An 11,935-nucleotide genomic window follows, 5' to 3' on the forward strand; every position below is an offset into this window, starting at 1 on the left:
TGGGGCTGGTGAGTGTGATGGGATGGAGATGGGGATGGTGATGGGAGATGGGGGTGGGATGGGGATAGGGATGGGATGGGGATGGGAATGCAGATGGGGATGGGAAAGGGAATGGAATGGGGATGGGCATGGGAATGAAATGGGAATGAAATGGGAATGGGGATGGGGATGGGGATGGGGATGGGGATGGGAATTGGGATGGAGATGGGAATGGGGATGGGAATGGGGATGGAATGGCCATAAGGATGTCGCTGGGGCTGCTGTCGGCGCGGGAGGCAGCGGAGGGGGCGGTGACAGGGCGGGTGGCAGGCGGTCCCCCCGGCTCCCTCCGCCCCGTCCCGCCCCTCGGGGCTCGAGGTCCTGGCTCGGCCGACGGGGCCGCACTCGCCCGTGGCCGCCACCATGACGGACCGCTCCGCCTTCGACACCAATGTCATCACCATGACCCGCTTCGTGATGGAGGAGGGCAGGCGGGCGAAGGGCACCGGGGAGTTCACGCAGCTCCTCAACTCCCTCTGCACGGCCATCAAAGCCATCTCCACCGCCGTCCGAAAGGCGGGCATCGCCAACCTGTGAGTCCGGCAGCGGGGATGGGGCACCGCCCGCACCGCGCACCTCCCGCCTGTCCTGGGGCTCCTGTCTCCTCCGGGATGCTGGGGATGGAGGTGCCAGTAGCATCTCGCGCGTCCCTGCGTGTCCCGGTGCTTCTGTCCCATCCGGGGAGCTGGGGATGGAGGGGCAACAGCAGCACCTCGCACTTCCCCGCGAGTCACGAGGCTCCTGTCCCCTCCAGGGATCTGGGGATGAGGGGTGACAGTAGCATATTGGAGGTCTCTGCGTGTCCTGGGTCTCCTGTCCCCTCCTGGATGCTGGGAATGGAGGGGTGCTGGTAGAACCTCGCACCTCCCCGCATGTCTCGGGGCTCCTATCCCCTCTGGGGTGCTGGGCATGGAGAGGCATCAGCAGCACCTCACACCTCCCCACATCCCTGCGTGTCCCAGTGGTGTTGCACCCATCCACCTCCTTGCGTAAAGCTGCGAGTAACTCCTTTTGAATCTCGAAATCCTTTGACTTTTTAATAGCACAAAGCGTGCAGTCTTTTGACAGATGTCTGCTGCTGGTAGACCTTCATGCAAACCCACAGCAGGTTTGGGTGCTTGGAATCAGAAGACCAAACAGACTGAAAGACAAAGCTTTGGATGTTGAAGGCTTTTAGAAAGAGCATTGGTTAGGAGCGGTAGTGAGCCAGTCAGAAGGGAGTTGCTCTGGAGATGCATCAGAAGGCAATTAGGACTTGTGAAATATTAAATAACTGAAACTGGTTTAAATAACTGTTACTGGTAGGTAACTGAACCCCCTAAGTATTTTACTTGTTGTTGATAAGGCACTCTATGCCGATTAGGGCTTTAGACATGGGCTGCTTTATTACTTAATGGAAAATATAGTAAAGAGAAAATGTATTTGCCATTACAAACCATGTAGCAGAAAATATAAGCAAAATGTTTCTGGCAATACGGAGTAAGGTTAGCTGCAAAATATATCAAAGAGCTGATGGATTTGGTGACTGAAATTAACAAAATAAAAGCAACTGCAAGAGAGAATAAAAATCCTCCTTTTTATGTATATTTGATTTTTCCTCTGTCTTGACTTCAGACTTTTAAAAACTGTCATCATAGTTATATAATCACTATGTGCTAGCTCTTTCGTGTGCCTCCTGTGTCTTATCAGTAATGACCAGGATTTCCTATCTGTGACCTAATTTCTAACAGTCTAAGGTGCCATTCCTTGTGTCTTACGTGTCTGTCTGTTGACAGCTACCCACAGTTCAATACCTGTGCTGATAGCCTTGCTTTATGATCCTCTAGGGTGGATTTGACTCCCAACCAGTGCTGGGGTAGCCAGCTTCAGACTCATAAGTCTCCTCGAGCATTACAGTCTCACTGTGGGACTGCGTTTCAGAACTGGTGGTGGGATTTTGCTTGGCTTTCAGGGAATGTGAACCAGTAGAGATCACATTCGCCCATTTCTTTGGATCATCCGTGGATGTGGTTGTTTGTTCAATGCTGTCCAGCAGCAGAGGTGCAGAACAGATATGGAGATCACAGTCCTTTCACAGCTGCAGGCTCAGCGCCTGTGGAGTCCTGCTGTCGCCTCCCAGGACTCCACAGCAGACAAGGTGTGAGAGCTGTAGCTGCTAGCTGAACAGAGTTTCTGCTCTGAAGATGAGGGCTTGTGCCTACACTGAGAAGTGTGATATTCAAAGTACATCGTTTTCTAAAAAGCACTTTCACACCTTCAGGAAAATATTCAAGCCACTGTGGCAGACAAAGAAAGAAAGAGAATTATGGCAGTCTTTGTCTTGTGCATTAAACTGAAGAAATGTACATTCAAAGCAGTGCGTTCAGCATTATTATGAAAACCTTAAATATCAGTATTCAGCCTAATCAATGAATTGCAGCAGAAATACATTAAGAGTTTCTGAATGTGTGCAGAGCTGGCAATTGTTTTTCTCTTAGAAGAGCTGAACTTCCTCTTTCTCTGTTCTGCGTGCTTTTGAAATCTCCGAGTACTTCCTGATGCCAGGTGGTTTGATTCTGATTAGCTGGCAGGGTTTTATTTGTTTTTCAAGTTTGTACTTCTAGGCTTTATTCTCGAGGAAATGTTTATGCCCTAAAATCAAAAATAAAAATGTTGATTTATTTGTAAGCAGAGTGTTTCTACTGCAATTTGTATATAGTATTGCTGACCAGGAGCAAATTACATAGGAAGTTATAGCATAACTGGTGTCATCAGACTCATTGTTACTTTTAAAGTTTATGTTTCCTAATGAAGTTTTAGATTTTAAAGTATGCAGCTGTAATGTCGGAGCCTAGGATTCAGGGGCAGTATTTAGGTCTTGAAGTTCAGAGCTCTTTAAATTACACGATTATTTTAATTCAGCCTTCACAGCCTGCTCTGGTTATGTTTACCTATAGTTCAGGGACTACTGAAAGGTGATTCCTTGTTTTTGTGTTCTTCATGTTCAGTGTTCTCTAGATTTGCCACCACAGCTGATGGTAGCAGGTTTAAGCAAGAATCCACTGGAGAATAAATAAAACACATGCTTAGAGAACAGAAATGTCATCCAAAGTGCTGTTTGTTTTACAAAAAGTATTACAAATGTAAGGTTGCCAGAAACAGGGCACTTTGGAAGACATAGTGACCTGTTCTTATGAAATGCTTTCTCTTGCCATTGCTCTAGCTATGGAATTGCTGGGTCTACCAATGTGACAGGAGATCAAGTAAAGAAGTTGGACATCCTTTCCAATGACCTGGTGATTAACATGCTCAAGTCATCCTTCAGTACATGTGTTATCGTGTCAGAAGAAAACAAAGATGCTGTGATAGTGGAAACTGAAAAAAGGGTTAGTAGCTTTAAAGGTTTTCCCTGCTTGATTTCAAATTACTCTTTACAGGTGTATTGCTTCAGACTGGAGAAACTGAAACTTACCCATCAGGTCAAGGGAGGTGATTCTGCCCCTCTGCTCCGCTCTTGTGAGACCTCATCTGGAGTATTGTGTCCAGTTCTAGAATCCTCAACATAAGGATATGGAGCTGGTGGAACAGGTCTAGAGGAGGGCTACAAAGATGATCAGAGGGCTGGAGCACCTCCCATTTGAGGACAGGCTGAGCGAGTTGGGCTTGTTCAGCCTGGAGAAGAGAAGGCTCCAAGGAGACCTTATAGCGACCTTCCAGTACCTGAAGGGGCTACAAGAAAGCTGGGGAGGGACTTTATACAAAGGCTTGTAGTGATAGGACAAGGGGCAATGGGTATACATTTGGAGATGGGAGGATTTGGATTAGACATTAGGAAGAAATTCTTCACCATGAGGGTGGTGAGGCACTGGCACAGGTTGCCCAGGGAAGCTGTGGCTGCCCCATCCGTGGAGGTGTTCAATGCCAGGTTGGATGGGGCCTTGGGCAGCCTGGTCTAGTGGGAGGTGTCCCTGCCCACGGCAGGGGGTTGGAACTGGATGGTCTTTAAGGTGTCTTCCAACCCAAACTATTCTATGGTTCTATGACCATTCTTTTTTCAAGGGGGAAAAAAAAACCACAAACCAACAAAACAGGATAAAGCCGCAGACTGGCTAAGGTGATTTCTGGCCATCTGTCTGATATTACAAGAAGTCTATCAAAATGATTCAGTACTAATTAAATAGATAAAGCTAAACTAAATGTTAAAGTTTGAGGGTCTTTTTAATATTAAAAATTGTGTAGGAAAAATTTGTGTTCCCTCAGTATCATCTATTACTTACTGTAAAATGTCCCACCTTCTATTGTGGCACAACTAACAGAACTGTAATCAAGAATGAAATCTTCTCCAAAGTGTTTCTAACATTTAAATTCTGCTCCCTCATAATCTGTTAGAGCCTTTTAGTTTAGATTGCATTGAATATCTCTGAGAAAATTTACCTGCTGAAATATTTCTGTGTGGGGGAAGTGGGTAAATCATTTCACTAATCTAGTTGTTCCTTCTTTTGTATTTTCTAGGGTAAATACATAGTCTGCATAGATCCTCTAGATGGCTCATCGAACATTGACTGTCTTGTTTCCATTGGGACTATCTTTGCCATCTATAGAAAGGTAAAATTCTTCCATCTACGATAGACAAAAAGTAATATATTGCACCTTTGATGAAATACAATTGTATGTGAATATTTAATCAAATCTAACTAAGCTTGTTTGTGAAAGAGACTTCCATGACCAGCTTTAAGTTTAATCTGCTATTTCATGGATACTTTTATAAAATACTTGTGAGGGGTTTGGAATAGTTTCTTAGAAGATGAGGTACCCATATGTACATGGAAGCCTGACTGATATTTAATTAGCAACCTGAAGGAATTACCCCTTACAATCAAATCAGGTCTTAGATTTTATGCATACTTGTGTTGAGAATGAATACCACGTGGCTGTCATCAGCTTAGGGAATGTTCTTTCAGGTTTTCTTGTTCGCTTTGCCAATAGTCCTGTTAGCCTGAGGACAGGCTTCAAACACAAACCAGAGCTCGAACATGGCATGTGCATTTCAAGTGTGTAATTCACTCTGAAAGGCAGAAACCTTGTCTGAAGGAGCTTGAAATACCGGGCTTACATGTCACAAAGCAGAGAAAAACTAAATCAGATATAGCACACCCAGCTGTCCATTTTAATTAGAATCATAGAATGGTTTGAGTTGGAAGGGACCTTAAAGATCATCCAGTTCCAACCCCCCAGCCATGGGCAGGGACACCTCCCACTAGACCAGGCTGCCCAAGGCCCCACCCAACCTGGCCTTGAACACCTCCAGGGATGGGGCAGCCACAGCTTCCCTGGGCAACCTGTGCCAGTGCCTCACCACTCCCATTGTGAAGAAATTCCTCCTTATATCAAACCTAAATCTGCCCTTCTCCAGTTTATACTCATTCCCCTTAGTCCTACCACTACAAGCCTTTGTGAACAGCCCCTCCCCAGCTTTCTTGTAGCCCCTTCAGGTACTAGAATGTCGCTATAAGGTCTCCTTGGAGCTTTTTTTTCTCCAGGCTGAACAAGCCCAACTCGCTCAGCCTGTCCTCAAATGGGAGGTGCTCCAGGTCTCTGATCATCTTTGTAGCCCTCCTCTGGACCCATTGCAACAGCTCCATATCCTTCATATGTTGAGGATTCTAGAACTGGACACAATACTCCAGATGAGGTCTCACAAGAGCGGAGCAGAGGGGCAGAATCACCTCCCTTGACCTGCTGGCCACGATTCTTTTGATGCAGCCCAGGATACAGTTGGCTGCCTGGGCTGTGAGTGCACATTGCCGGCTCATGTTGAGCGTCTCATCAGTCAGCACCCCCAAGTCCTTCTCCACAGTGTTGCTTTCAATCACGTCATCCCCGTCCTGTATTAAAACCATGGGTTGCCCTGATCTAGGTGTAGGACTTTGCACCTAGCCTTGTTGAACTTCATGAGATTCACACAGGCCCACTTCTCCAGCCTGTCCAGCTCCCTCTGGATGACATCCTGTGCTTCTGGTGTGACAACGGCACCACTCAGCTTGGTGTCATCTGCAAACTTGCTGAGGGTGCACTCGATCTTGCTGTCTATATCATTGATGAAGATATTAAACAGCCCTGGTCCCACTGGGACGCCACTTGTCACAGATCTCCATCTGGACATTGAGCCATTGACCACTATTCTCTGAATATGACTATCCAACCAGTTTCTTATCCACCAAACAGTCCACCCATCAAATCCATCCCTCTCCAATTTAGAGACAAGGATGTTGTGGGAGACCATGTTAAAAGCTTTGTAGAAGTCCACATAGATCACATCCTTTGATTTCTCTGTGTCCACTGATGTGGCTACCCCATCACAGAAAGGTACTAGGTTGGTTAGACAAGACTTTGCCTTTGGTAAAGCCTTTGGTGAAGCCTTGCTGGCTGCCATTAATTACCTCTCTGTACATTATCCTTTGTATGTCATTATACATTGCAAAGCAGCTATTTTCAACTTCATTTTTGTGTGAAGCAAAACAAAACCAAGAAGTGCTCAGTACTTCGACAGCTGTGAAGTCTGAGTCATACTTCATTGCTTGCTTTTTAACCGTGCCTTAGAGTTTTCCTCCAAGCTGTGTTCATCATCACCTACAAGGAGGTGTACAGCTCTATATTATCTCGTTAATCCTTTCCTGCTTCCTGCATTCCAGCTAGGCTTATACAAGAGCATTTCTCGATCAATGTGTTTGTCTCCTCCATATAATTTCTGTTTGTGCATCCAGTAGGAATCTCAGTTGTGCATCATGGAATCCATTTGTGCCACCTCATGTCTGAATATGGAATAGAAAACTGTCCTCATCCTGAAGAATCCAGTTATGTACCAGTTATAGAAATGAAATAAAGTTGACTATGCTACTTCTTATTCTAGGTGTCCCCTGATGAACCTTCTGGGAAAGATGCTTTACAGCCTGGACGTAACCTTGTGGCAGCTGGTTATGCTCTCTATGGAAGTGCCACAATGCTGGTACTGGCCACTTCTGCTGGAGGTGTCAATTGTTTCATGCTGGATCCGGTGAGAATATCTTCTCTTTCTTTCTTCCTTTCTTTCTTTGGGATAACAAGCTGTAATCTATAAGAACCATTTGTCCTGAAAAAAAAAATCAAACAAAAGAGCAGTTTTCATGCTAAAGTATAGAAATTAAGTACACTTAATAGCCCGTCAGCAAAAATGTAAATAGATTTCTACCTTCTGTCTTCCTGTTGCAGTGGTGCTGTGTGATTCAACAATGGGAAGACAGCTGAGGCAGTGAAGCAAATACACAGCATGTGCTGAATCATGTGATATTTAAAATGAGCTGTTTTGTGTAATGTGGAGTGCTGTTTAAGACTTATTTGTCTTTTTCTTAATGCTAGGACATTAGTAAACCAGAGAAACAGAAATATTTAACTACTTTCTGTGTTTTCAGATCCCACTTTGATGTGGAAATGAGTAAGTGACGTTTGTGGTTGCATTTGACGTTCTGGCATGCATTGACGTATGAGTTATACACTAAAAGTCATATTGATCATAGCAGAAAGTAGTTTGCTTTAGTGACCTGTTTTTTTGTAATCTGTTAGTCAGGCTGTGCCACCTGCCAATATTAAATTTTTAGAGGCTGCAGTGCTCAAGCACCGGGAAGTAGAACTTGGTGCTCCCTGTTAGCTAACAGCTTCAGCAGCTGAATCTATTTTTGTCCATATTTAGATAGCAGATTTAATTTTGAGTATGCATGCACATTATTTTTTTTATTTTTAGCACTAACTCAGAGATTTACTCTAGTGATAAACTAAACAGACCATCCCTTAGTTACAGACATTAGCTGTCTTAACTAGTGGCTTCCAGTTAGCCCAAGCTAAGATGAACCGGAATTTATTAATATCTACAGCTATATGAAGATGTTTATTGCTTCAACCACCACTGCCATCACCACTGCCAGTTTCTGAACTCCTCAGAGCTAAAGTTTTATTGTAATTCTCGTAAAAGAGTGGAGACTAAATAAATTTACAGGCAACAGCATTTTTTGGCATAGAAAAGTAATAGAAAGCTGGGAATGGTAGTATGAAGAAGCATATGTGATCCCAGGATTCATGTTCTGTCTGTGTTTTATGGAAAAGCAAAATATTTCACATCTAGACCACAAATACCACTTTTTCGTAGCTACTGAATTATTAAAGAAACTGGCAGCTGTAGTAAATATTTCCTAGATTGTGTGCATGTTTGTTTTTTGCCTTAGTTTGTAAACAGATGAGCAATTCACTTTAACAAAATGGTTTTCTTCCATATTGTTAGGCAATTGGAGAATTCATTTTGGTGGACAGGGATGTGAAAATCAAAAAGAAGGGGAATATCTACAGTCTCAATGAAGGCTATGCTAAATACTTCGATCCTGCAGTGACAGAATATCTGAAAAAGAAGAAATACCCTGAGGTAAAAGATTCAACATCAGAGAAACTTTCTGATGATAAGCAACACTCATGATGTCTAGCTTTACGATCAATCACTGTCTCACACATTGTTCAGGGCTTGTTTTCCTTTCTTTTCTATTTAAAGTGTATCTTCAGGTAGGGGTGGTAATTAAAGCAGCAGTTGATGTGCCCAGATGTTTCACCATCCTTCAGTACTGCACTGCACCTCTTTCATACTTTTTTTCCATTTTTTTTTTTCTTTCCCTTTTTTTTTCTTTAATCTTCCTTCCTGGCTAGAGGCCTGAATAATGGTGCTGGAGGCAAAACTGGGCGTTTTGTAGTTGTGTAGAGAGTAAGTCTCATCTGGTGATGAAGAATTTTGATCAAGTGTGCATTAGCTTGCTGCTTCCTGACTGAAGCGTCTGCGCAGACAGAGAGCCAAGTGGGGATGGCAGAGTGGGTCATTGCTCAGTGGTTACACAAGCTGGTCCTGGGGGGCCTCTCAGTTGAAAAGCTAGTGTGGTTTCAGGATCCAGTTAGTGGTTGTGCCATTTCCTGATGTCAGGAGGCTTGAAGCTCTGTCTATTCTCATGCCTTATGCCTGTTGTCACTGGATTTATTATGTCCATAATTAAATGTAAACATTTACTATTGTTAAGTGTTAGTGTCCCTTCCTGACTTCCTGATCTTGCTTTGAACAAAGATTGTTTTCATCTGACATCTTGCCAGGCTTAAGTTGTTGTTTAATTAGATATTAAAATGAACTCTCTGGCTATAATTAGAATATAGTATCAGTAGTCAACTGTTACCTTTTTCATACCAGAACAGTCGTATAAGCTGGCAATACTAGGTAGAAGTAGGAAAAATCACTTCTTTTGCTTCTCACTGTTTTTTTCTGCACTGAATCTTTTTGCTATGAAAATTAGTGATTTCCCAGTGCTAGAGCACTGTTGGAGCACTGGTATACATTTTCTGTTGTTGGCATTACCAATTGTCTGTCCTGAAATCTTCTATCCATCTTCTTCCTCGGGTTTTCCCAATTAGAAAATGAGGACAAAACTTAATTTTTTTTCCAGAACACTTTGAATATTATCAATAAATCACAATATGGAGGAGTTAGGTATTAAGACCACTAAGGGGGAGGTGGGGAGTGCAGAGTTCATTGTGATATGCTCAAAAGTTAAATTTATGTAAATATTTTTCTGTAGGATGGCAGTTCACCATATGGTGGGAGGTACATAGGATCTATGGTGGCTGACGTGCATCGCACGCTGGTGTATGGAGGAATCTTTCTGTATCCTGCTAACTCCAAAAGTCCTAAAGGAAAGGTAAACCTGAATAAGCCCAGTTGTAGAAAATGTTACATTGTCTAGATATTTCACTGTCACAGATCAGTATTTTGATTGCATAATATTTTTTATAACTTGGTAGCTTGTGGTTTTGTTGTGTGGGTATGGGCACCCCTTGCATACTGTCACAAGTGACAGCAACCTGTTGTCGGACACCTATTTTAAGGCTGCTGCTAACGTGTTTCAACTGCACTGATGTCTCTTTATCCCTGAACATATTCAGATTATGGAAATTACCAGGGAATGGGCTATTCAAACAGGCTCTTCTGCACTGTCTCAGACCAAACCTTGCTGGCCCCAACAAAGCAAAACATTACAAAACAAACAACCCACGTTACCCCGAGATTCCTATTACCAGCTAGTATGTAAGAAGCATAGATGTAATGTACTCCTTATGGGAAGCTCTGCCACAGGGAAAATCATTTGCATCTTATGTAATACTTGGTAACACTGCCTCATCTGGAGGAACTATGCCTGTCTGCCTCTGCCAAGACTACAGTTAGTCAGGGAAGATCACAGACTTACAGGCTGACAGGGGGGACTGTTTATTCAGCAAAGACCTTTCATCTGTTTTGTAATCATCCGTAAATGATTGCTTCAGGTTGCAGATAAGATGCAGTTATTCATTAGAGAAACTTAATGGCACACTCAGGGCCAGTGTTTTCCTTTCTTTTCACACAGGCCTATGTGGTCAACTGCCTTGTTGAAGGTTGTGTCTTACATATGAGCTTTATCTCTGTGTAAAGAGCACAATGCAAACATGAACTATGGAGAAAGCACTCAAACTGGGCAAATCCAATGTTCACTGTGTTTTGTTTAAAAGGAAAATCCACACAATTTCGTTCTTAAGTCGAAAGTTTATATGAAGTATGGGTACTCGGAACACTGGCTGGTTTTAAATCAAAGGACAGGTATATTTACCTTTCATGGTTTTTTAGCATTGTCTGGACTGACCATTATAATTTTGGTTTTATCTTCTAGCTGAGACTGCTCTACGAATGTAATCCTATGGCTTTTGTTATTGAGAAGGCTGGGGGCATAGCAACAACTGGATATCAAGCAGTACTAGATATAGTGCCTGAGGATATCCACCAAAGAGTGCCTATTGTCTTGGGATCTCCTGACGATGTGAAGGAGTACCTTGAGACAGTCAAGAAGCATTCAGCTAAGTAAAGAAAGCTTGCTGCAGTCAGTGTGCAGGTGCGAAGAAATGATTTAACATCTGAACCAAAGAACTCACTGCAGTACTGCAAGACTGAGTTGTCTGACCTCTGTAGCAAGAAAGCAAATGAACCATATTTTCATAAGATTTTTTTAAAGTAAAATCTTGCACAATTGCATTGTGCAATGAAAGGCATTAAAAGATTGCATTAAAGGAAACATTAAAAGTAAAAGCAAGTGAAAAATATGTTTGCTTTTTTATTTTTCATTTGTGGTTACAAAAAAGCCACTGTGCTTCAAGGAGATACTGTGTTACATTCAATAAGTGGGTAAAGACTCAACTTTTTCAGACAAACTGCAGTCTATCATTAAAATACCTGACCTCCTCTAAAAACCTTGGTGGAAGACTTAGCAGCCCCTTACGGTGAGTGGCCTATCCTAGACCATTCCCTAGTTCTTTGGCAATAAAAATAAATGCTAATGTATACACCTTCACATGTTGTTTCTAGGCTGCAGAAGTTACTCATTGTACTTCAGTCTGGTTTTATTCTGACTGTGAATTAATATCTGTGTAACATGTATGTTAGCGTGGGTTAATTCTGACACATACTGTTAATATTGACGCCTGACACTATCAGATCCAGTTACACAAGGATGGAAAATGACACTTTGGAGGTGGATTTTGAATTAGATAAAGAGCATGTGTAGACAACTTGTTACTATTCTGCTGTGATGTTACTATTCTGCTTGCTTGATGAAAATAATGAACTGTGTGTTGCTAGCACCCCCCACCAGGTGCTCTTTGTGTTGTTTTCAGAGCATGCACTGTATTCTGCTGCACAAGCAGAAATAAGTTGCAAAGATCCCCCCAAAGCACACTGACATTTAATATGCTGATTCAGAGCATGCTGCTGGGAACATGACATTAGTGCTTGGGAGCTGCATGGGCTGTCCACCTGTCTGGGTACTGTTTACAGACG

At 43.0% G+C, this 11,935-nt stretch overlaps 1 protein-coding gene across 1 annotated transcript; it reads left to right on the forward strand.

Annotated features, from left to right (window-relative positions):
- Positions 1–363: 363 nt before the first annotated feature.
- LOC104059936 (fructose-1,6-bisphosphatase 1) lies at positions 364–11,677 on the forward strand. Its single transcript, XM_009561660.2, has 7 exons — positions 364–572; positions 3,242–3,404; positions 4,531–4,623; positions 6,929–7,072; positions 8,330–8,467; positions 9,654–9,773; positions 10,776–11,677. The coding sequence occupies exons 1-7, from the start codon at positions 403–405 to the stop codon at positions 10,965–10,967; spliced, it is 1,020 nt and encodes a 339-aa protein (XP_009559955.2). The 5' UTR covers positions 364–402; the 3' UTR covers positions 10,968–11,677.
- The last annotated feature ends 258 nt before the right edge of the window (positions 11,678–11,935 follow it).

This window comes from Cuculus canorus, chromosome Z, assembly GCF_017976375.1.
Source record: "Cuculus canorus isolate bCucCan1 chromosome Z, bCucCan1.pri, whole genome shotgun sequence".
NCBI classification, from domain to species: domain Eukaryota; kingdom Metazoa; phylum Chordata; class Aves; order Cuculiformes; family Cuculidae; genus Cuculus; species Cuculus canorus.